Source organism: Haematobia irritans, chromosome 4, assembly GCF_050003625.1.
Source record: "Haematobia irritans isolate KBUSLIRL chromosome 4, ASM5000362v1, whole genome shotgun sequence".
Classification (NCBI taxonomy): Eukaryota; Metazoa; Arthropoda; class Insecta; order Diptera; family Muscidae; genus Haematobia; species Haematobia irritans.
The window spans coordinates 186,183,337-186,209,958 of record NC_134400.1 but is presented as its reverse complement, the minus strand read 5'-3'; the positions used below and the strand labels follow the sequence as shown (position 1 = coordinate 186,209,958).

Genomic DNA, 26,622 nt, shown 5'->3' with positions numbered 1-26,622 from the left:
ATATATATATATATATATATATATATATATATATTTCGCCCGATTTACACTCATATGACCAATCATTTACTCCGATTTAATTGAAATTTTGTACAAGGAGTAGAATTAGCATTGTAGCTATGCGTGCCAAATTTGATTGAAATCGGTTCAGATTTATATATAGCTCCCATATATAGCTTTCGCCCGATTTACACTCATATGACCACAGAGGCCAATTTTTAACTCCGATTTAGTTGAAATTTTGCACAGGGAGTAGAATTAGCATTGTTGCTATGCGTGCCAAATTTGGTTGAAATCGGTTCAGATTTAGATATAGCTCCCATATATAGCTTTCGCCCGATTTACACTCATACGACCACAGAGGCCAATTTTAACTCCGATTTAGTTGAAATTTTGCACAGGGAGTAGAATTAGCATTGTTGCTATGCGTGCAAAATTTGGTTGAAATCGGTTCAGATATAGATATAGCTCCCATATATATGTTTTTCTGATTTCGACAAAAATGGTCAAAATACCAACATTTTCCTTGTAAAATCGCCACTGCTTAGTCGAAAAGTTGTAAAAATGACTCTAATTTTCCTAAACTTCTAATACATATATATATCGAGCGATAAATCATAAATAAACTTTTGCGAAGTTTCTTTAAAATTGCTTCAGATTTAAATGTTTCCCATATTTTTTACTAACATTGTGTTCCACCCTAGTGCATTAGCCGACTTAAATTTGAAGTCTATAGATTTTGTAGAAGTCTATCAAATTCTGTCCAGATCGAGTGATATTTAAATGTATGTATTTGGGACAAACCTTTATATATAGCCCCCAACACATTTGACGGATGTGATATGGTATTGAAAATTTAGATCTAGAAAGTGGTGCAGCGTATAATATAGTCGGCCCCGCCCGACTTTAGACTTTCCTTACTTGTTTTTTAATATAAAATCTTAGTTTGTTAAATTTTAATTGAAATCAATAAGGCGGACAATTATTAGATTGTAACCGTGACACAAATGGCCTCCCAATGAAAATGTCTTCAGTTATATCCCACAGTATTTATAAAGCCAAATAGTCCTTCGATATCAGTGCGTTCCTTTTAGGATCACCAGTTTTGCAAACTTCAACATACATTCAGAATGCGATAAAATAACCAATTATCCCTTTAGCCTTTCTGCAGCGAAAAACCAAATAGAAGATTTGGAAAATCAGTTACGTTCTCTAAAAGGATCTACACCAGCCATAACACCGGGCGAACAAAGTATGCCAAGTTTACAATCAGATGTCATTGAGGTAAAATGTCAATTTTAATAAATTTGCAAACGGACAAACTAATAACAAGTTTCAATATATTTTAGAAAACCATATTGTCCTTCCACACTTTGTTGAATGAGAAGGACAAATCCATTGGCAAATATCAAGATATTCTACAAACTGAACGTGAACAAACACAATTGAATACGAGCAAACTTACTGCTGAGATCGATGGACTTAAAAATACCATAAACAATTTGAATTTCAATATCAAAACCAAAGATCTTGAGATTATGGATCTGAAATCTCAATTGGAAATATCAACGGTTAGACGTAATTCTAATGAGAAATTGAATTTAGCTAGAAGTGCAACTGGTGGCGAGGAGAATGTTGACAATAGCTTGAACGAAATGACCGACGAAAAAATCGAAGAATTATTTGAAGAGAATTTAACATCGCCAGCCAAAGGAGTCGTCAACTCAGTGTCAATAACTGAGAAACACGAATTGGAAGAAGTTAAGGATATACCAGAGAATTTTGTTAAGCAACTAAAAGAGCTTAAAGAGAAAGCCAGCTATTGGGAAAGTGCCCTGAAGGTTAAAGAAGATGAGATTTCAATTCTTAAAGATAAGTGAGTAGAAACATTGGGAGTATTTTTTAGCTCCAAGGCATTGTGTATATTAACAACCGTATTGCTGTCTCTTTTCCGCATATTGTTTTTTTTTTTTCAGAATACGCCTACTCGATGACCGTGAGAAGTCCAATGCTAATTCTGCAAATCCAGAAATTGAACAGCTTAGATCTTTACTGGAGGAAAAAGATCGGCACATCAATGAACTCATGGATACCCTGAATAATTTCCATGTATGTTTTGGTAGTTAAAAGAAAACCTTAAAATCTTTTGTTGAGTACGAAAGCAATATGAAATCTACAGCAATGATGCTGTAGATTGTTTTACTCAGGATATTTAAAGAATCCCGAACATTTCGGGATCCCGAAAAAAATCCCGGGAATCAACATTTTGAAATCCAAATCCCAGGATTTATAAATATTGATCCCGAATGACAGCCCTATTTTCCATTTAAAGTTTCGTTTCGGAGATATAATAGGTTAGCTGATAAGCCCCCGGTCTGACACATAGATGGCGTCGCTAGTATTAAATGCATATTATTTTTATACAGTACCAAACTTCAAATGATTCGTATCGTCTGTAAGTCAATTAGTTTGTGAGATTGAGCGTCTTTTGTGAAGCAACTTTTGTTATTGTGAAAAAAAATGGAAAAAAAGGAATTTCGTGTTATGATAAAATAATGTTTTCTGAAGGGAAAAAATACGGTGGAAGCAAAAACTTGGCTTGATAATGAGTTTCCGGACTCTGCCCCAGGAAAAGCAACAATAATTGATTGGTATGCAAAATGCAAGCGTGGTGAAATGAGCACGGAGGACGGTGAACGCAGTGGACGCCCGAAAGAGGTTGTTACCGACGAAAACATCAAAAAAATCCACAAAATGATTTTGAATGGCCGTAGAATGAAGTTGATCGAGATAGCAGAGGCCTTAAAGATATCAAAGGAACGTGTTGGTCATATCATTCATCAATATTTGGATATGCGGAAGCTCTGTGCAAAATGGGTGCCGCGCTAGCTCACATTTGACCAAAAACAACAACGTGTTGATGATTCTGAGCGGTGTTTGCAGCTGTTAACTCGTAATACACCCGAGTTTTTCCGTCGATATGTGACAATGGATGAAACATGGCTCCATCACTACACTCCTGAGTCCAATCGACAGCGACCGGTGAACCGTCTCCGAAGCGTGGAAAGACTCAAAAGTCCGCTGGCAAAGTAATGACCTCTGTTTTTTGGGATGCGCATGGAATATTTTTTATCGATTATCTTGAGAAGGGAAAAACCATAAACAGTGACTATAATATGGCGTTATTGCAGCGTTTGAAGGTCGAAATCGCGGCAAAACGGCCCCATATGAAGAAGAAAAAAGTGTTGTTCCAACAAGACAACGCACCGTGCCACAAGTCATTGAGAACGATGGCAAAAATGCATGAATTGGGCTTCGAATTGCTTCCCCACCCACCGTATTCTCCAGATCTGACCCTCAGCGACTTTTTCTTGTTCTCAGACCTCAAAAGAAAGCTCGCAGGGAAAAAATTTGGCTGCAATGAAGAGGTGATCGCCGAAACTGAGGCCTATTTTGAGGCAAAACCGAAGGAGTACTACCAAAATGGTATCAAAAAATTGGAAGGCCGTTATAATCGTTGTATCACTCTTGAAGGGAACTATGTTGAATAATAAAGACGAATTTAGACAAAAAAATGTGTTTTTCTTTGTTAGACCGGGGACTTATCAGCCAACCTGTTATTGTCAAAATTTTATTGCTATAGAAAATTTTGTCAAAATTTTATTTCTATAGAAAATTTTGTCAAAATTTTTTTTTCCATAGAAGATTTTGGCAAAATTTTATTTCTATAGAAAATTTTTTCACAATTTTATTTCCATAGAAAATTTTGTCAAAATTTTATTTCTATAGAAAATTTGGTAAAAATTGTATTTCTATAAAAAATTTTGTCAAAATTTTATTGCTATAAAAAATTTTATTTCTATAGAAAATTTTGTCAAAAGTTTTTTTCTATAGAAAATGTTGGCAAAAGTATTTCTATAGAAAATGATGGCAAATTTTTATTTCTATAGAAAATTTTGTCACAATTTGCTTTCTGTAGAAAATTTTGTCAAAACTTTATTTCTATAGAAAATTTTGTCAAAATTTTATTTCTATAGAAAATTTTGTCAAAATTTTATTTCTATACAAAATTTTGTCAAAAATTTTTTTTTTCTGTAGAAAATGTTGTCAAAACTTTATTTCTGTAGAAAATTTTGTCAAAACTTTATTTCTATAGAAAATTTTGTCAACATTTTATTTCTATAGAAAATTTGGTAAAAATTTTATTTCTATAGAAAATTTTGTCAAAATTTTATTTCTATAAAAAATTTTGTCAAAAGTTTTTATCTATAGAAAATGTTGGCAAAAGTTTTTCTATAGAAAATGTTGGCAAAAGTATTTCTATAGAAAATGTTGGCAAACTTTTATTTCTATAGAAAATTTTGTCAAAATTTTTTTTCTGTAGAAAATTTTGTCAAATTTTTTTTCTGTAGAAAATTTTGTCAAATTTTTTTTTTCTGTAGAAAATTTTGTCAAAATTTTATTTCTATAGAAAATTTTGTCAAAATTTTATTTCTATAGAAAATTTTGTCAAAACTTTATTTTTATAGAAAATTTTGTCAAAAGTTTATTTCTATAGAAAATTTTGTCAAAATTTTATTTCTATAGAACATTTTGTCAATGTTTTATTTCTTTAGAAAATTTTGCCAACATTTTATATCTATAGAAAATTTTGTCAAAATTTTGTTTCTATAGAAAATTTTGTCAACATTTTATTTCTGTAGAAAATTTTGTCAAAACTTTATTTCTATAGCAAATCCTGCCAAAATTTTATTTCTATAGAAAAATTTGTCATAATTTTATTTCTATAGAAAATTTTGTCAGAATTTAATTCCATAGAAAATTTTGTCAAAATTTTATTCCATAGAAAATTTTGTCAATATTTTATTTCTTTAAAAAATTTTGCCAAAATTTTTTTCTTTAGAAAATTTTTCCAAAATTTTATATCTATAGAAAATTTTGTCAAAATTTTATTTCTATAGAAAATTTTGTCAGAATTTTATTTCTATAGCAAATTTTGTCAACATTTTATTCCATAGAAAATTTTGTCAATATTTTATTTCTTTAGAAAATTTTGCCAAAAGTTTATTTCTATAGAAAATTTTGTCAAAATTTTATTTCTATAGAAAATTTTGTCAAAATTTTATTCCATAAAAAATTTTGTCAATATTTTATTTCTTTAAAAAATTTTGCCAAAATTTTATTTCTTTAGAAAATTTTTCCAAAATTTTATATCTATAGAAAATTTTGTCAAAATTTTATTTCTATAGAAAATTTTGTCAAAAGTTTATTTCTATAGAAAATTTTGTCAAAATTTTATTTCTATAGAAAATTTTGTCAAAAGTTTATTTCTATAGAAAATTTTGTCAAAATTTTATTTCTATAGAACATTTTGTCAATGTTTTATTTCTTTAGAAAATTTTGCCAACATTTTATATCTATAGAAAATTTTGTCAAAATTTTGTTTCTATAGAAAATTTTGTCAACATTTTATCTCTGCAGAAAATTTTGTCAAAATTTTATTTCTGCAGAAAATTTTCTCAAAATTTTATTTCTGTAGAAAATTTTGTCAAAACTTTATTTCTATAGAAAATTTTGTCAAAATTTTATTTCTATAGAAATTTTGTCAAAATTTTATTTTTACAGAAAAATTTGTCATAATTTTATTTCTATAGAAAATTTTGTCATAATTTTATTTCTATTGAAAAATTTGTCATAATTTTATTTCTATAGAAAATTTTGTCACAATTTTATTTCTATAGCAAATTTTGCCAACATTTTATTCCCTAGAAAATTTTGTCAATATTTTATTTCTTTAGAAAATTTTGCCAAAAGTTTATTTGTATAGAAAATTTTGTCAAAATTTTATTTCTATAGAAAATTTTGTCAAAATTTTATTTCTACAGAAATTTGTTCATTCCTGGCCGGGAAGAAAAATATTAGCTTCAGTGCCGCGTTTGTCTCGTGACGTTATTAAAAATTCATTTTGTTTTTTCAGGATGATCAAGAACGTTACATCAATGATTCCTCCAACTATTCTGCTGAACAAATTGCCAAATTGGCTGCAGATTTGACACGAACTGAGGCCACCAATAAAATCTATCAAACTCAAGTTGAGGCATTGCGTAAACAGTTAACGAGCCTCACGCATCGGGAAAAACAAGCTCGTGAACTCAATCAGTCACTGCGACAACAACTCATCAAGCGGCCAGTGGTCTCCATAAAGACCGAACTGAATGCACGTGTCAAAAATGAAAATCTCCAAAAACGATTGCAACAACTTGAATTGGATTTGGAAGATGCCCGAGCTGAAATACAACGACAAAAAGTCATCATAGAAAGTAAACGAGTTCGTAGTGCCAATGAAGTTGGCCTATGGGAGAAGCAAAAGCGTTGGCAACAAAGTGCCGAAAAATACAAAGCCAAATTGGAGGAAACCGAAATTATGTTGGAGAAGACGCGAAGTCTCTTGCAAGCTGCTCGCACCACAATCAATCGTTTGGAAAAGGATAAACAAATCTTGGAAGCGAAACTAGGTCGTTTCACACATCAGCATGTTCAAAATTCCATGAAATGTTGCCGTACTCCATCTTGTCCGAATTTACATCATCATGGATCTCCGGGTCATAGTAGTAGTGGAGGTGGAGCCAAGTATACACCTTCCGAAAGTCCCGAAACGTATACGGGTGCTAGCAGTGAATGCAGTTCTCCTGGACGTAGTGTCATACAACAAACTTGCAAGTCTCATTTTGCCCCCTCGTCATCGTCGTCCGTCCAAAATCCCCACGACGATATCATACATGCCTTGAAGGCTCGCATTGAAATGCAACAACGTAAAATTTTAGCCCTAGAATTGGAGGGAAAAGGTAGCAATGCCTTAACAACTGAAATGGAAAAACTTCAAGAGAAACTTTCTGCAACTGAAGCTCAAAATGTCCGCTTGGAAGCTAAAAATCTTCAATTACAACTGGACAATGATCTATTGAGGCAGGGTGATGGAACGGAGCGTTTGCAGAAAAGAATTAAACATTTGGAAGAGTAAGTACTCGGGGTATTAAATCGCTGATTTAGCCCAACATTATAGAATTTTGCTTACTTACTTCGTACGTGAAGATAGTCTAGAATAGGACATGGGACTTGAAATCATGAGATTGAGCCAGATTGTAAACAAAAACTGATGCAAAAGAATCTTTCACCCAGTGAATAAATTTAGGGTCGCTCCAAAAATGTTTGGCAACCTTTTGCGAGCGTTTACGAAAGAGGAATCGGTAGGGTTTTCAGAATTTTCGTTCACGGGGAATGTGAGGCGATTGTCGGATAAGAGTCTCCAAGGTGCGTTTTCTTCCTGGTTTCTATACCAGAACCATCTTTCCTATTTTTCGGATATCTGGTATTTCAAAAGTTCGGATGCATACATTGGGAGTGTCTTCGTTTCGTTTTAGGATTTGAACAATTTCGCATCTTCAACCGTAGGATCGTGGATATGAGATCAAACTCTTCCAGATGTTTGCACCATTTTTCTCGCTTATTAGAGGCCACAAGTCGATCGATCTTCTTTGCGAGACTTTATAGTAGAGATCAATCCTGATCATGTCGTCAGAATGTTACGGATACACCTCTTTGCACCAAATGCACCAGTAAGAAGCGAGCGGATGTCATGTCTTACATAAATTTGCCATGGACCGATACGAGTCTCCAAGGTGCGTTTTCTTCCTGGTTTCACTACCAGAACAATTTTTCATATTTTTCGGATATCTGGAATTTCTAGGGTGCTGAGACATACATTGGAGGTGTAGGCCACATTTGTCAGGATCATTTCAGGATTTGATTCCGAATCCGAATCTTCAACCAAAGGATCTTGAATCTGATGTCAGAATCTTCAAGTTTTCTCACTTATGAGCGGCTTGTTGCCTAAGTGATCTACTTTGCGAGGCTCGGGAGATTCATTGTGATCACCCCGATCTGAAACCATGCTGAATGTTCAGCGAAGGGTGGCAGCAAAATATTTTACAAAATCTTAGTTTCCTTGTCAGCACCCTAAGTGCTGCAGGCAAGCACCTTGTTTCTAGCTTATCACAAATTACAGCGGCATGGGCGGACGACCTGAAAAAGACTTTCGTATGTGACCCCGAGAATCTTGGGGTAATTTGTGGTCAGAATTATTTCGTCGACTCTTACATTCAACTGCCTGCGTACTTCCGCCTTCCATGTATTGAATAGTGTGGCTGAGGATTTGGTGGGAGATATCCTCGGGTTTCCAGCGGCATGGGCAGACGACCTGAAAAAGACTGTCGTATGTGACCCCGAGAATCTTTGGGGTAATTTGTGGTCGGAATTATTTCGTCATCGACTCTGGCAGTTGAATGCCTGCGTACTTCCGCCTTCCATGTATTGAATAGTGTGGCTGAGGATTTGGTGGGAGATATCCTCAGTTTTCCAGCAGTGATATCATAGTAAGATCAGCGAGGTAGACGTTCAATCGATCACATATGTCATCAACAATGGGCCCCGGTGCCATGATTGTACAATCGTCCGCATATGATACAATATTGATGCCGTCAGGAGGGGGTGTTCCACTCTATGGGGTCTCGACTTCTTGTCCCTTAATTCCGCGTATGACTGGCACCCGCACAGATAATTAGTGCAGATAACCCAACGTTTGGTTCCTGTCCGTAGGAACGTATTCTCGATGTCATCGAAGAGTTTGGCACATATCGAATGCTTTCGATAGGAGGATCGTCCTATGACACGGCTTGGTCTGGTTGAGCCCCCTATTAATGTATGCTGAAATGGCATGCAAAGCAGTCGTCGTGCTATATACTTTACGGAATCCATGTTGATGGTTAGCTGGATAATTCTCCACAAGGCTGGGGAGGAGTGTCTTGGCTACTAGCGAGAGAAGGAATGTCGGTCTGTACGATTTACATTTACTTGAGTCTTTGCGTGGCTTCAGAAGTGTAATCACCCTACCCATTTTCCAGACATCGGGTATAGTGAGTGATTCCAAGAACAAATTGAGGAATCTGGTCAGGTACTCAACTCCCAGGTGCTTCAGCATTAGCATGAAATTCCGTCAGGGCCCAGCGCCTTGGATGGTTTCGCGCTGTTGATGACATTGGTAACTTCGGCTGCGGTAAATTGTGGTGTGTCATCGGCTCGGAGACCATGTATGCGACGAGTGGCTCTCCTTTTCGCTCTATCACTCTCGGGCTCTATCACAAACTGTCGGTTGAAGTATTTGGCACATCTCTTCGGATCAGTCACAGTCACGTCGCCAAAGGTGACTGAAATCCCATCATCCCTTGTAGCGGGGTTCGAGAGGGCTCTCACTGTTTACCACAATTTACCTGTTCCTGTGCCTGGGTTACATTGCTTCAGATGCTCTAACCATGTGTTGAGCTTGTGCTCGTCGACTATCTTACTAATCTCTAGATTCAGTTCCCTGATTCTAGGATCAGCAGGGTTAGCACGACGGCGTTCATCACGCTCGTCTGCGAGTCCAATCGCTTCTGCTGGCAAGTTGCTTCAGGTGCTCTAACCATGTGTTGTGCTTGTGCTCGTCGACTATCTTACTAATCTCTAGATTCAGTTCCCTGATTCTAGGGTCAGCAGGGTTAGCACGACGGCGTTCATCACGCTCGTTTGCGAGTCCAGTCGCTTCTGCTGGCAAGTTGGTCCTCACTTGGGCAATTCGACTAGCGGGTATGAAGCGAGCGCCTGCTGCGTTGATGATGTCCCGGAACACTTTCTGGGCAACATGAACATGAGAGGGGACGTGAGCTCACTGAAGCGGCGATTTGTATATTCCCAGTTGGCCTTCTTTTGATGGATAAACGTCCGTCGTTCAGAGGTTATGAAATCGGAGCTTCGGATAATGGTGAGAATTATTCGGAGGTAGTCTGATCCCAATGAAATGGCCAGGAAATGTCATCAGAACTGCTGCAATCACCCATAATTCTCGTGTGGGCCTCTTTGTTCATTGTGCAAAATGTGGAGTCATCTATCTGCTCTGCCAAAGCTATGCCTCTCTGGTCATTACCTAGGAGAGAATACCAAAGTTCATGGTGGGCATTAAAGTCTCCTAGCACCGATCGGTTATGCCCACACAACTGCCACTCAATGTTTGGGCTATAACCTGGAGCAAAGCTACCAACCGGCGGTATATACACGTTGTATAGCTCTATCTCGGCAGTCCCAGACTACTCCCATACATTCCAAATACTAGTGACTGGCACAAACCGGATAGATCTATACTGCATGGAACGGTGTAATATGAAAGCGGCTTAATCTGATGACCCACTGCTGTTGTCATTGGCAACGTTGTCAGTATGACTATTTTCCGTAATGATGTTAGGCCAGAGAAGTTCCGAAAGTGCACCCATTCCAAGCACCGGTTATACCTCACCGAAATCGAACGGTGGTGAATCAGGTTTCGGCAGACCGTACAGTACAATGGCCCGGGGTTTGTCTCTATCCAGGCTCGGACCAATAGCAAACGGAGAAGGCTCCCCGGGATCCACCTCCTCCAACACAAAGAGACGGACGAAACAACACGTACACTGATATGGCAGCCACTGACCGATGAATAGGACCCATCAGGTCAATCCGGTGCAAAGAACCCGCCGCGGTGGGACCCCAGCAGTACCTCTTGAGTTGCTATCGAAGTTGCCATCCAAATCACCATCTTGTGAATTGTTCTAGAGTGCGAGATCCAGCGGTGCAAAAGAGAGCCTTTAGATCAGGAAGCATACCAGACAGGTCTGAATAGGATCCATACTGTAGCTGAAGCAGTGTTCAAAGGGAAATTAAAGTGATTGCCCGATATGAGTCTCTAATGCGCTTTACAGACTATCAGTTATTCCGGACGGAATGTCGGTGTTTGTAAAGAATCTTACAGTGTGTCGGATCGATACGACTTATCGGCGATGACTAAATAATCGGTAAATGTGTTATCGATCCCATAAACATGCAGTAGTATTATGCCTTCGGACTTAACTTATAATGTGCATAATATATGGGATATGTTCGACACGAGTACTGTCGTCCGGAATAACTGATAGTCTGTAAAGCGCATAAGGTGCGTCTGTCTCCTTGTTTCACTTCCAGAACAGTCTTTTCTAAGGCTCGGAGGAATACTTTGGAGATGTCTTCGTTTCGATTTGTGAGATTTAGATCTTGGCTCGGAAACAGACACTTCCAGATGATTTTACCACTTTTCCCTCTTATAAGAATCTATAAAAGATCTCCTTCGCGAGACTCGAGACCTATACAGTAGGGATCCGTTCTGGTCATTCCGTCAGAGGTGCGTGAGGTGATAGCTCGGCAAAGCTTATCATGCCCTAACCATTTAATGATGTCCCGTAACTTCTCATCGGTAGCATAGCTCTGATGACGTCCCAATTGTTATACCCTGCCCCACACTGTGGAACAGGATATTATAAGTTAGTGCACATGTTTGCAACACCCAGAAGGAGACGAGATAGACACATGGTGTCTTTGGCAAAAATGCTCAGGGTGGGCTCCTGAGTCGATATAGCCATGTCCGTCTGTCCGTGAACACATTTTTGTAATCAAAGTATAGGTCGCAGTTTTAGTCCAATCGACTTCAAATTTGGTACAAGTATGTGTTTTGGCTCAGAATAGATCCCTATTAATTTTGGAAGAAATCGGTTCAGATTTAGATATAGCTCCCATATATATATATTTCGCCCGATATGGACTTATATGGCCCTAGAAGCCAGTTTTTTACCCTAATTTGCTTAAAATTTTGCACAAGAAGAACAATTAGTACTATAGTCAAGTGTGCCAAATTTTATTGAAATCGGCTCAGATATAGCTCCCATATATATCTTTCGCCCGATATGGACTAATACGGTCCCAGAAGCCAGAGTTTTACCCCAATTTTGTTGAAATGGTTGAATTGGTTGCACTAGCAGTACAATTAGTAGTGTAGTCAAGTGTGCCAAATTTTATTGAAATCGGTTCAGATTTAGATATAGCTCCCATATATATCGTTCGCCAGATTTACACTAATATGACCACAGTGGCCAATCTTTTACTCCGATTTAATTGAAATTTTGCACAAGGAGTAGAATTAGCATTGTAGCTATGCGTGCCAAATTTGGTTGAAATCGGTTCAGATTTAGATATATCTCCCATATATAGATTTCGCCCGATTTACACTCATATGACCACAGAGGCCAATTTTTTGCTCCGATTTAGTTGAAATTTTGCACAGAGAGTAGAATTAGCATTGTAGCTAAGCGTGCCAAAGTTAGTTGAAATCGGTTCAGATTTAGATATATCTCCCATATATAGCTTTCGCCCGATTTACACTCATATGACCACAGAGGCCAATTTTTTGCTCCGATTTAGTTGAAGTTTTGCACAGGGAGTAGAATTAGCATTGTAGCTATGCGTGCCAAATTTGATTGAAATCGGTTCAGATTTAGATATAGCTCCCATATATATGTTTTTCTGATTTCGACAAAAATGGTCAAAATACCAACATTTTCCTTGTAAAATCACCACTCCTTAGTCGAAAAGTTGTAAAAATGACTCTAATTTTCCTAAACTTCTAATACATATATATCGAGCGATAAATCATAAATAAACTTTTGCGAAGTTTCTTTAAAATTGCTTCAGATTTAAATGTTTCCCATATTTTTTTACTAACAGTGTGTTCCGCCCTAGTGCATTTGCCGACTTAAATTTTGAGTCTATAGATTTTGTAGAAGTCTATTAAATTCTGTCCAGATCGAGTGATATTTAAATGTATGTATTTGGGACAAACCTTTATATATATATGGTATGGTACAAAGTGGTGCAGGATATAATATAGTCGGCCCCGCCCGACTTTTGACTTTCCTTATTTGTTTTTCTTGTAACGAAATCAGAAAATTGGTCAGTGGTGAGATTTATGGTGGGGCGTAGATTTGCATAGGCCTACTAAACATAGGGCCAACTGCGTTATTAATTATATATTTCCTTACAGCTACATTATAGCTTTAAAAGAGGAACGAGCTTCCTCAGAGGCAAGACGAGAACTTTGTAAATGTACCGGTATAAAGGTCAATATACAATCGGGACAATCAGCAGAGCATACAATAATCGCATTACGGAATATTGTGGAGAAATTAAGGGCGGAAAATAAATATCTAAAAGATGGCCGAAGATCGTGTGAATCTCGGGTAAGTTTAAACAGATCACTGAAGAATCCTTCTTTTTAATTTGCTTTTTTTGTTTTCTTTTCTTTTATGAAGTCTTCCACGGAAATGTCCATGGACTCTGGTCGCCTACAACAAATGTATACGGAATCGATTGAAAAAATTGCAGCCTTACAAATGGAATTGAAACAACAAATCAAATGTCCCCATTGTGAAAATAAACAAAAGCTGATGGATACTTCACCGCTTCAAGATGAATTGCGTTATGTGAAGGAGCAGTTAATCAAGAAGACACAACTTTTGCAAAAAGCCAAAGTCCTATTGACCCGGGCAGCAGCCAAAGAGAAAGTTTTAAAAGAACAATTGGCAATGTGGAAGCGTAAATGTTCGGAATTGCAAAATGTCCCAGTGATTGATGAAATAAGTGAATAATATTCACTAATATTTTGCGATAATGATGAAATGCTTATGGTGATATTCTAATAATTTTGTTATAGTTTAGGTTTTTTTTCAAATATTTTTATATTATTTATTTGTTTTTTGTTTTTTTTTTTGGTTATCCATAAAGGAAGGTCCAACCATAGGACACGAAGTATCACCGACCCTATAGTCAAGATTTATAATGTATTCCCCAAAAGAATCCACAGGCTGGAACTTTTCTCTTGTATGTTCGGATAGGTTTCTTCTATTTTCGGGCGAGACCTCTGTCAATAGCATAGCGGGTTTCAAGAGTGATCCAGAGGAGAAATAGGTTTGACATTTCAAACTCTGTCATAAGGGACTTAGTTATCAATGAGAGACACGTCACTCAAGCTACTATTGGATGCACTTACCTGTTCTTAATTGAAAGAAACCGTTGGTTGCGGTGGATCCTTTTGGTCTGGTGCTTGTGATGCCTGATCCAGGGGATATCTTTTTCATGGAAGGTGAATGCCTATCCACAAGATTGTGATTTAGATGAGTACTACGAATACAAGATATTATTTTAACAGCTAGCAGCGCCTCCCGGTAATCTTTCGAAAGTTCTCCACATAAATATGAACGTAGAAAATGCTGCGGAAAGACTGCTTTGCAGTTTTGAGTGCAATGTTCCGAAAGTACTGTATGTTATTCCATAGTGTGTCATTTCTCAGTAAAATACTCCAATAACCAGCCAGTTGTGTTAGAAGTCGTTTGCAAGGGTTTCTTTGTCAGCATCCCAAATGCTACCGAAGAAAGACTTGAAGATTCGACTTTTTCAAAACATATTGACTTTCCGACTTTTTCAAAATTTGAGCTGCTGTCACCACATGTCTTCTCATCCTTTTTTTTTTGAAAATAGATCTAGAAATACTCTCAGAATTCCTATGGAAATTTTAGCTTCAAATTGCCCTTCCAAGCCAATGTCGAAATTTTCGCTGAACATGGTTTTTAGAGTATTATGATCATAATCAAAAAGTCTACCTTACGACCTATTGACAAATTTTTCTAATTGTCAATTTTTTTCAAAATTTGGAGAAGTCGACGTTCAACTTTTTTGATTATTGACAATTGGATTTATGACGTAGAAACGTTTTTGATTGGTTCGATGAACATGAGATCTTTAGGTGTAGACCGGACTTCAATTTAACCCTGGAAAGTCATCCTTATTTTTTGTACTCTAACGTCATTCTTCGTCACGGCTTTTTTCAAGGCGCTATAATTTTCATCGTAAGTAAAAATGAAAACCAAAATTGAGTTCATTTTCTTATTCAATGTGTTTTTAATTAGAATATAAGAAAAATTCATAAAATAGTTGAATTAGTATAGCTTAAATTTATCATTTCCCAATCGACTAAAATACATTTTAGATCGAAAATGAAATTACGCGTCGTCATTTTGACGAAGAATGACTGTCCAGGTTTAAAGCGAATAAGAGATAAACCTCAAAACTTGTTTCCTATATTCGTAGAATTGTGCTTTTTAACCGGGTATAATACAAATGTTCTTGACGTAAACCTCCTTCCAAGGTCCTTGCATGTGTCATGAGCACACTGCCCGTTGCAGTGTTCGAACAAGGACCGACTGATTATGGGATTTTTCGTGTTGATGACTTGATTGTGAGATTTTTTGTGTTGGTGACATGTTTGTGTGTAATATGGTTAGGCCATCACCTATGATTGGAAGATTTTATTGTTGTTATAATTTTTTTAAGCTTATCAATTTGTTATTTATTTCTTTTCTATAAATGTTTAGTTAATTTATTCTTGAATTTGATTCACATTTGTTTTACTAGTTCTTCCCTTAGCTTTGCTTACATTTAATTTAATTCATTTCAACTTCATTGGCATTATATTTAAGTTGCAATGATATACTTGTGGGCGAGGTGGGATCGGTTACAGTAATCAGTTGGCCATCCGAAAGGCCTAATTCACCCAATGACTGGGTTAGATTGCCTCGTGTACGTTCTTCGATACTTTTTACTGTAGCCATATAGAGAGTTTTATTCTTGCCATCCATTATGGTAGTAACACCTGCAAATAAGGATTAGAGAATGTCAGACCTTGAAACATGCAATTCCTTTCAAATCGAAAGCAAGATCCAAATTTAGTTAAGTAAAAAAAAATAAGAAATAAAAAATGCCCAAACCTACCCGGTTGTTTCATTTGAAAACGTGGACTTTCGCATAAGATCTTTATTAAATCTTCCAAGGTGGTGGTATTTGGATCATCGATGTTCACAACCTGCGGAACATTACTACAGGCCAAACAACTTTCGGATTTCTCAGCAGCATAAGTATAGGTGTAAATTCCATCGATATCATTGAAATTCATGTAGTTAGACATGCTATCGTAGCAACTTGTGGCCAATTTAAAGACTTCAGTGGCACATGCCGCTGCAATAACCGCATTTGTACTTGCCACCGCTGGAATAATATGTTTGATGACTCCTTGTACCTATAATTAGGGAAAAAGTATTTTAAGTTGTCTTGAAACAACATCAATGATGAAATACCAGAAATACAGTCAAACTTCTCTACAGTGAACTTCTCTACAATGAAACTCTCTCTCTATAATGAACAAATTTAATTTAAACAAATTTATTCAGATATAATTTCTTTATAATGAAGTTTCTACATAATAAAATAATTTTCTGATCCCGTCAAGATTCGTTGTAGGGAAAATTGACTGTATGATACGACTTACCAAACGATAGGTAACTCCGGTAATATTAAATTGATTAGCTCTCTCCATGGCTTTCTCATATATCCAACCAATGTGTTGAGGATCATCACCGTCTAAGGCACATTTAAAGGGATTCTCTTTATCCCATTGGATTATCTTAACATATTCAATACAATGCTCCGGTAAACGTGGTGTATTCGCTATTGTACACAATGGATAGTTGACTTGTGGTGGAAATAAATCCAGTGTACATTCAATGCATGCTGTGAAACCCGGTAGAATAACACGAGCATTCCCCTTGAAGCCCTCAGTGCCACCATCAATCATGGGTATTATGCTTGAAGGATCTACACTGCCGTCCTCTTCATTGTAGTTAAGCATTGAAATTAGCATACCATTTATCCATCTACGAGCCACAATGGAATCTAAACCACAAACAATTATGTGAAATTGTTGATAAAATGATGAATCGAAATCTTGGATTTTAGCAAAATGTGGTGTTACTTGACACGTTGGTATACGGTTGTTCACAAATTTCGCAGCACATTCAGCCTTGGAGGCACCAATATCATTTCTTCTAAAAAGGAATTGCCTATTTAAATTGGATAATTCTATGATGTCCATATCAATGACATGGATGTCACCAAAGCCCATTAAAGCCAAATCTTTCAGTAGCTCACAACCCAAACCACCAGCACCTTACAAAAAAAACCAACATGGAAAGTTACATTTTGTTACGAAGGCCTCTATATCGAGATATTTTACCTATTACTAATATTTTGCATGTATTTAGCAAAAACTCTAAATTATCGGACGATGCCGTGAAATCAGCTTTGCAGAATGGACCATCCCTTTCCAAGATATGTCGCAAACTATGCCATTTCTTGCTATTGGGAGAATTTGTTGAAGCTGGTGAAACGGTAGAAGACATTTTATCTTTATTTAAATTTTAACTTTGTTTAAAATATAAGACTTTAAAGTGTTTTGCAAACTGCCGGCTATTGCAAAAATTTTGCTTCAAACATCTGTTTCTATGAAAAGGGTTGCCATTTCTTTATTTATGATTGATGAATTGAACCGGTTTTTTCGCATTCAGTGTTGCTAAAATTATAAATTTGTTACCTTGAAAATAATGCGCTTTATGCGCTTTACAGATTATCAGTTATTCCGGACGACAGTGCTCGCGTCGAACATATCCCTCATATTGTGCACATTATAAGTTAAGTCCGAAGGCATAATCGATACTGCTGCATGTTTAAGGGATCGATAACACATTTACCGATTATTTAGTCATCGCCGACAAGTCGTATCGATCCGACACACTATAAGATTCTTTACAAACACCGACATTCTGTCCGGAATAACTGATAGTCTGTAAAGCGCATTACAGACTATCAGTTATTCCGGACGGAATGTCGGTGTTTGTAAAGAATCTTATAGTGTGTCATATCGATACGACTTGTCGGCGATGACTAAATAATCGGTAAATGTTTTATCGACCCCATAAACATGCAGCAGTATCGATTATGCCTTCGGACTTAACTTATAATGTGCACAATATATGGGATATGTTTGACACGAGCACTGTCGTCCGGAATAACTGATAATCTGTAAAGCGCATTACAGACATCATCAATCTTTTATTAAAGGCCGGTATGCACCTCTAGCGAAATTTTCGGTAGCAAAAGTTTATTTAAGTCTACAACAAAAAAACAGGGCTGTGTACACAAATTTTAAACCAGCTAATCGCTTTTAAAAATTTTTAATATATTGTTACGTTTTTATATTTAGGCGTTTTTAATTACCCGACAACTAAAACACAGTTCTTTTAAATAACGACAATCTACAATTTATTTACTATGACTTCACACTTTACAATTCGTTCACACTGAAGTTATTCGTTTGACGCTTTAATTAAGACTCATGCGCTTTATAGACTATCAGTTATTCCGGACGACAGTGCTCGTGTCGAACATATCCCATATATTGTGCACATTATAAGTTAAGTCCGAAGGCATAATCGATACTGCTGCATGTTTATGGGATCGATAACACATTTACCGATTATTTAGTCATCGCGGACAAGTCGTATCGATCCGACACACTGTAAGATTCTTTACAAACACCGACATTCCGTCCGGAATAACTGATAGTCTGTAAAGCGCATCACTCGTTAGCAGCATGCGAGCGCTTTTATATATGACGGGGTGGCAATTCGAGAACATTCTGGTAGCACTACAATATTCTGGCAACGCCAGAACATTCTTAGCCAATGATAGAAGGATCTACGACCATTAAGTCATTCATCTGGTGGCTGCCAAACACATACACACTCACATAGATATGCGCTCGCATTACTACAAGAACAGAAACAATGACAATACACAATGAGATGAAATGAGAATGCAAAACAACAAAACAAAGGGGCTGCTATCAAAGAGAGCGAGAACTTACATGAAAATAAGCAAACAAAAGAACATAAAAGAAATTCAGGAAAATACTAGAAAATGAATAGATGATTCCAACAAGTGATAGCAAAATTTTATCGTTACAATTTGAAATTTTAAATTAACGGAAACTAATTTAAATAAACTTATATCTATAATTATCAAATTCGTAACACTGCCTCCCGCTTAAGCCTGTTCGTCCCGAACAGGCACAGAACCTGTTCCGTAAGGAGCCAATCGTTCCAGATGTACAACTTTCATCTTTGATCTAGGGCTGTCGTCCTTCTGAATCCGGTATACAACATCATTGATCTTCTTGATGACTTTGTATGGGCCTTCCCACTGTGTTTGCAGTTTAGGACACAATCCTTTCTTTCGTTGCGGGTTAAACAGCAGAACCAATTCTTCTTCTTGGAAGCCCTCAGTATTTACAGCACGATCGTATCTCGCCTTCATTCTGTTGCTGACCATTTTTATTTTGTTGCGCACTGATTCGTGAACTTCACCGAAAGTGTTTGGGATGTCGTTTCTGTTTTTTTCCATGGCGAGCACATTAGGTTTAGCGCCGAATATCAGATCTCCAGGCAACTTCAACTCAGTTCCGAATAGAACATTGGCCGGTGTTCGAGAGGTGGAATCATGAATGGCAGATCTATACGACAGCAAAAACTTTGGTATATGCTCGTCCCAGTCCCTCTGGCCGTTGTCCACTACTTTTCGAAGATGTTCCTCCAGAGTGCGATTAAACCTTTCTACCATGCCATCGGATTGTGGATGTAATGGTGTAGTCCTCGTTTTCTTGATACCAAGGGATTCACACATCTCTTTGAATATGGCCGATTCAAAATTTCTTCCCTGGTCTGAGTGAATCTCGGACGGCACACCGTAGCGACATATCCAGTTTTTGTTGACCACATCCACAATCGTTTTTGCCTCTTGGTTCGGAATTGCATACACCTCCGGCCATTTGCTGAAGTAATCCATGACCACAAGGACATAACGGTTTCCAGAATCACTTACTGGGAAAGGGCCTGCCACGTCCATTGCTATTCTTTCAAACGGGGCTCCTGGTCTATATTAGGGCTGTTTTCTTTTTGCACTGATAACCAGTGCTAAAATAAAACGCAAAAAAAATTTCAGTTCAAATTTCGATTTTGATTGGCAACACTTGGTCGTCAAATGTCAAAATCAAAGTTATTGTTTACAAATAAAAATAGGGGGTATACATTTAATAATCAATTTATAGAAATAAGTGTACCAAAAACGAAAGAGTGATTATTAATTTTAAAGGATTTGCTGCTTGCCTTTCAAAAACAAATGACTGCTGGCAACAGCTACGTGCGTGGAAACAGATTCAGTGCGTCATGTTTATCAACCAAACGCGTGGAAATATGGGAATTTGCTCAAGTGGTGGATTTAAAAGTGGCTAATACCACAAGCATGTGTGGTATAGAAATGGATATGCCAATTGCATCAAAATCACAAAAGCCTAGTTAACGTAGAATTACAGACTTCGGCCAGCCATCACAAGAGGGAGAGAATATACAGGAAATATAATTCAACTTAATACCACAAATTATTTAATTAAACACCATGTCATCGCAAAATTTAAAATAATTTACCCACGCCGAAGATGCCAAAAATATTACAAAAGAAAAGAATTGGTTCATAATCCACAACAACGTGTATGAAGTGACCCCTTTTCTCAATGAGCATCCTGGTGGTGAAGAAGTCTTGATCGAACAAGCTGGTAAAGATGCTACAGAAAATTTCGAAGAAGTTGGTCACAGTTCATATGCCCGTGAAATGATGCAACAATACAAAATCGGTTAACTAGTTGCTGAAGAGCGTACAAATGTTCCAGAAAAATCCGAACCCACATGGAATACTGAGCAAAAGAACGAGGAATCGTAATGAAGTCATGGCTGATGCCTTTTGTCTTGGGTTTAATAGCCACCTTGGTTTATAAGTTTTTCTTTGGAACGAAATACCAATAATTGTAGGCAGAGAAAAACATCACCACCACCAGCCACAAACAAATATCGCAAGTTTATTTGTATATTTAGTTGAGAAAGGGATTTCTTGCTGTTTTAGACCATAAAACAAGTCATACAAAAAACAAAAACAAAACATATACAGTGACTCACAAAAATATTCTTTTTTATATCTTGAAATCGCAAACCGCTTAACATTTATATGAAAAAGTTTTATTAAAATGTTTCCATGGATATACATAACAGCAAAACGTAAACAAAAATCGTGAAATTAATTTTATTGTATTATTTTTAATCATTAAATCAAAAAACTACAAAAAAAGCTCACAAAAGTATTCGTCGTATCAGTAATCACATTGTATGAGACATTATTTTGGTCCACTTAGTATTTGGAATAGTACCCTTTGTTAGCGCAAATGGCTTCCAGTCGTCTTGGCATCGACACGTTTCTTGAGAGATTTTGCCCCATTCTTCTTGTAACACTTTTTTTAAGGGCTGTCCAAGATGAAATTTGGTTTTGTCCGATCCACGGTTCCAAATGAGATCCTAGTTTTCAATGGGGTTGCTACCTGGGCTTTGTGGTTGCGTTTTGAGATATTTAGTGTTGTGAAGGAGCCATATTTTCACATCCCAGGCCGTGTGTTTCAGGTGTTTGCTTGTTGGAACAAGGAGTCTTTATCACGAAATCCCATTATAGAGGCGCTGGAGTGAAGATTTTCTTTCAAAAATTTTAAATATGGTAAAAAACATTTAGGCGTTCATGGTTCCATCAATAAAAACTAAGTTTCATTACACTTGTTTTTACATTTTTTATTTTCAAGGTTTCCCTATGCTTTCGCCGTGAAAATAAAAATGTCGAAAAGTGTAAGACAAAAGTTTTTATTATTTTAAAATGTATTAAGAAAATGTAACCATTAAAAAAATTAGGTTTATTTTAGTTATCGGAATTATTATTTCTTCAGCAAATTAACTTAACTTTATTCATTTTTGGATTATGTTTGTATAATTAACCCTCTAATGCCCCAATTTTTTGGCCATCTGAATAAATATTTAATGTTAACGACACAAAAGCAAGAAAACTAAACAAGAAAGTTTTATAGGTAAAATTCAGTATATGCTGCAAAGCCTCTTGAACAGTTCCAACTGTTTTCTTTTTATTTTACCCATTTTTATTGTGTTAAGGTGTGTTTTACTAAAAGCTTCCTTATTTATTGAAGCCCGCCTAAAGGCGGGATTGGGCATTAGAGGGTTAACTAAAGAATAGAAAAATTATACACAAATGAAGCGTAAATATCTAAAAAATTCATGAAAATTTTAAATTTTACCGCAAAATCCAAACCAAAATCATACTGTCTTGGTGAATATTTTCTAAATAATGATGAAGAAGGCAATTTTATTATTATATACTATTCCAAATGCTATTTTTATACCCTCCACCATAAGATGGTGGTTTTTTAAGTTTGTCATTCCGTTTGTAGCAGATCGAAAAATTGCTCTAAGACCCCATAAAGAATAGGGTGGTTAAATTTTCAAGGGCCGATGTTGATTTTGAATAAAACACAAACTATTTAGGACATTATTGTAATTTTATTTTATTATGATATATTCGTATTACTCAATTATGTATGGAACAAACTATAGGCCAAATAGACGCCGCGACCTCGGTGGCACACCTCCATCCGATGGTCCAAATTTTCGATGACGCTGGGGCATAATTGAGGTTCTATGCCGTTAATGTGCCGAATTATCTCGTCCTTTAGCTATTGAATTGTTGCTGGCTTATCGACGTACACCTTTTCTTTCAAATAACCACAAAGAAAAAAGTCCAACGGTGTCAAATCACATGATCTTGGCGGTCAATTGACATTGCCATTACGTGAGATAACACGGACATTAAATTTGTTGCGCAAAAGAGGCATTGTTTCGTTAGCTGTGGGGCAAATTCGGGCCATACAAAGTTCGTTATCATCTTACGATAGCGAACACCATTCACAGTAACTGCCTGACCGGCCTCATTTTGGAAAAAATACGACCCGATGATGGTCGGTCCGTCTGTTGAAATCACGCCAACTTCCGTTCGAAACAAGCTATCGACTTGAAACTTGGCACAAGAAGTTGTTATTGATATAGGTCGTATCTTATTGGAAAAGGGCCATATCGCATTACTTTACGTATAGCCCCCATATAAACCGATCCCCAGATTTGACCTTCGGAGACTCTTGGAGGGGCAAAATTCATCCGATCCGGTTGAAATTTGGTACGTGGTGTTAGTATGTGGTTTCTAACAACCATACAAAAATTGGTCCATATCGGTATTGGGCGGGGCCGACTATATCATACCCTAAACCACCCCATGCGAATTAGTAAACATAAGCAAGGGTATCATTGGTATAGGTTTGGGAGATGAACCGAATTTCCTTATTTATGAAAATTAAGCAGTATACACTCAAAAAAAGGCATGTCCTGTTACAAAGATTTTGTCTTTACTTTAAAAATTTACTTTTTCCCTTTCCTTTTTTTCCTTTTATTTTAAATCCGAGCCAAAGAAGCGGAGAATACTAGTAAGGATATTTTTAAGACACATTTTTTTTTTTAAATTTCGGTTTGGTGTACTTCTTTCTAGGAAGCGAATTTTAAGTTTTAATTTTTTCAGCTTTTGTTCTCCATATGCTATTAAAATCCTTTAAAACGAGTTAACAACTTTATTTTCCAAATTCAGACTCGACTTCCAGTATACTCATAGAAAAAGTCTGCTAAAAACAGCAGTAGATGTCTGCTGTTATATTTTTGTACTTCACGGCCTAATGAACAACAATTTATAAAATTTTTATACCCTGCGCCACACTGTTGAACAGGGTATTATAAGTTAGTGTATATGTTTGCAACACCCAGAAGGAGACGAGATAGACACATGGGGTCTTTGGCAAAAATGCTTAGGGTGGGCTCCTGAGTCGATATAGCCATGTCCGTCTGTCCGTGAACACATTTTTGTAATCAAAGTCTAGGTCGCAATTTAAGCCCAATCGACTTCGAATTTGGCACAAGTATGTGTTTTGGGTCAGAATAGAACCCTATTGATTTTGGAAGAAATCGGTTCAGATTTAGATATAGCTCCCATATATATCTTTCGTCCACTTATACGGCCCTAGAAGCCAGATTTTAACCCAAATTTGGTAGAAATTTTGCACTAGGAGTACAATTGGTAGTATAGTCAAATGTGCCAAATTTTATTGAAATCGGTTCAGATTTAGATATAGCTTCCATATATATCTTTCGTACGATATGCACTTATATGGATTCAGCCTGAGTTTTACCCTGATTTGGTTGAAATTTTGCTCAAACATAACGCTTGGCCATATAGTCACGAGTGCAAAATTTGATTGAAATTTTCGTCCGATTTAGACTCATATGACAACAGAGGCCAAAGTTTACTACCGATTTTCGTGAAGTTTTGCACAGAGAGTAGAATTAACATTCTAGCAATGCTTGGTAAATTTGATTGAAATCGATTCAGATTTAGGTGTCGTTATGTGTGTTAAATTTGGTTAAAATCTTTAATATTTTAGATATTTAAGTGTGTAAAGTTTGATCTGATTTGGTTCAGATTTAGATAAAACCCCCATATATTCGTGTTTCCAGTTATTACAAATATGACCAAAATTTCCACACTTTAGACAAAATTCTGTGATGATTTCCTCATATCTTAGTCATATCCTGTAGTGCCAGAATTTCCACAGAACAGTTGATTTTTAAATAAGGCTCCAAGTCGCTCGACTTGACCAAATAATATGTTACAACCCACACTTGACCACATATCTTGGCGAGATCTACCAATATCCTTTTAAAATCGCCACTGGTGAGTAGCAAAAATTGCAAATATTACTAAAATTTTCCTATATTTGGTATACATATGTATCGCCTGATAAATCATAAATGTCCTTTTGTACACTTGCATTAAAATTTCTCTCGCTTCATATTTCCCATATTTTTTACTAACATTGTGTTTCATCCCATGGTGATAGCCGATTTTAATTCTAGTGTTTTTGTACAAATATTCTCTTCATTATAAGTATTTGTATCTGGAAATGCAAACCTTTGCATAGCTCCCAGCAAATTTGAAGTAGTTAAGGTGGTAACACAAATGTTGGTATACATAGTGGTGAAGGGTATAATATAGTCGGCCCAGCCCGACTTTACTTACTTGTTTTTTACTAACATTGTGTTCCACTCCAGGGCATTAGCCGACATAAATTTTAAGTCAATAGAATTTTGGTCTTAAATATTAACATAAATCTTTATATATACCACTCAAAAAATTTGAAGGAATTCAGATGGTGTCGAAAATGTAGATCACAAAGTGGTGCAGGGTATAATATAGTCGGCCCTGTCCGACTATAGACTTTCCTTACTTGTTTTTCTATAGAAAAATTTGTCAAAATTTTATTTCTATAGAAAATTTTCTCAAAATTTAGCATATTTATTGAAAATGTTTTTCTATAGTAAATTTTCATATAATGTTATTTCGTGCTGATGGTCACTGATTCTTAAAAAACCTCTAATATAAATCTTTCGACCGATTATAAATTCAATTTTGCGAAATTGCCTAAAAATGTATACCCTGCGTCGCACTCTTTATAGAAGTATTACAATATACATTGTCCAAATCGAGTGAGGTAAATAGCAACATAAACCTTTATACAAAGCACTCAACAAAATTGAAGGATTGAGATTTTATCAAAATGTGGATCTAAATACAAAGTTGTGTATATTATAGTCTGCCCCGCCAGACTTCAGATTTTCTTATTATTATTATTTTATTTTTTTTTTTTTTTTGACTAAAATTATGTTTCGTCCCATAAAGTTAGATTCAAATATTAAGTACATAGATTTTGTTGAAGTGTATACAATTTTGTCTAAATCGGTGCAGATTCAAATTCATGCATATGGGAATATCAACCTTTATATAGCTCGCAACAAACTTGAGATGGTATCAATGAATTTGGTCCACAATGAAGGGTATAATACATTATTTTTTTATTAAACATAGGAACGACATTGGCCTGAATTCGAAACATAGAGTACAAGTACACACACTTTTTCATTAGAAATAAGTTGTTTTAGCACACTATACGAGTGCTGGAGATCATGATCGCACTGAATAATCCATGTAGACGGTATTTCCCGTGATTGCTATGGTAATATTACATGGGACAAACTGTTTTTGAAGATTTCCAAAAGCATAATATTACCCCCACCATTATTGAAGGAACTGTTTTTATTTCTTGGATTAAGACTTTTCTTTGGACCTTCGTACTAAACTTCCACCACCCGAGCCATGCAATTTAAACTTTGATTTGTAGGAAAATAAAACACATTTCACTGATTCTCATGCCATTTAAGGTGTTTTTGTAAAAATTTAAGGCGCGGTTAAATTTTTTCGAACTCCATAATTATTGTGAGTCTCACGAAATACAGAGAAGGCCTTTGACGAAATGTCCAAATGAAATCGTCACTTCCGTGAGAGTTCCTTTATTGGAAGTTGTTAGAGACGCTACATTTAAAGTTGGGCCACTAGATATTTCTACATAATTCGATACATATTCCTGTTTTTGTTGCAGTGAAACAAAATTTAAACAAATACTTCTGTTTTGTTTATTTTTTTTTTTTCCTTTTAAGTTGCTCCCAATGCCGATGAAAAAAAACACCCTTATTGGAAGACTTATTTGGCCCGGAATCACAAAGCCAACACTAATAGACATCGCAATGCTGTGATGAAACTAAATGCATGGACCAGTCTTCTCCAAGAAATCCGCTAAAATGCTCAAACCTTCTATACCAAATTTGTCAACAAATTGTTCAATATCAAATATACCATCCAATTCGGTGAAGTGCG

At 36.2% G+C, this 26,622-nt stretch overlaps 2 protein-coding genes across 3 annotated transcripts in view; one reads left to right on the top strand and one right to left on the bottom strand.

Annotated features, from left to right (window-relative positions):
* Cep290 (Centrosomal protein 290kDa) overlaps positions 1–13,677 on the top strand; it is a 30,336-nt gene extending 16,659 nt beyond the window's left edge. The window contains exons 8-13 of the mRNA XM_075307149.1: positions 1,130–1,284; positions 1,350–1,876; positions 1,977–2,109; positions 5,978–7,017; positions 12,974–13,169; positions 13,242–13,677. Coding sequence (XP_075163264.1) covers positions 1,130–1,284; positions 1,350–1,876; positions 1,977–2,109; positions 5,978–7,017; positions 12,974–13,169; positions 13,242–13,577 — 2,387 coding nt within the window. The 3' untranslated portion in view covers positions 13,578–13,677. The remainder of the gene's footprint in view (positions 1–1,129; positions 1,285–1,349; positions 1,877–1,976; positions 2,110–5,977; positions 7,018–12,973; positions 13,170–13,241) is intronic.
* Positions 13,678–14,862: 1,185 nt separating this feature from the next.
* Uba3 (Ubiquitin-like activating enzyme 3) lies at positions 14,863–17,313 on the bottom strand. 2 transcript variants are annotated; one of them, XM_075304465.1, is made up of 5 exons: positions 17,054–17,313; positions 16,310–16,986; positions 15,757–16,060; positions 15,422–15,637; positions 14,863–15,277 (listed from the first exon to the last, which is right to left on the bottom strand). In XM_075304465.1, exons 1-4 carry the CDS (start codon positions 17,217–17,219, stop codon positions 15,429–15,431), a joined length of 1,356 nt encoding a protein of 451 aa, XP_075160580.1. In that variant the 5' UTR covers positions 17,220–17,313; the 3' UTR covers positions 14,863–15,277; positions 15,422–15,428. The 2 variants fall into 2 exon arrangements, with proteins under 2 accessions (XP_075160580.1, XP_075160579.1); XM_075304464.1 differs by lacking the exon at positions 14,863–15,277 and having other exon boundaries at positions 15,279–15,637.
* Positions 17,314–26,622: the final 9,309 nt, after the last annotated feature.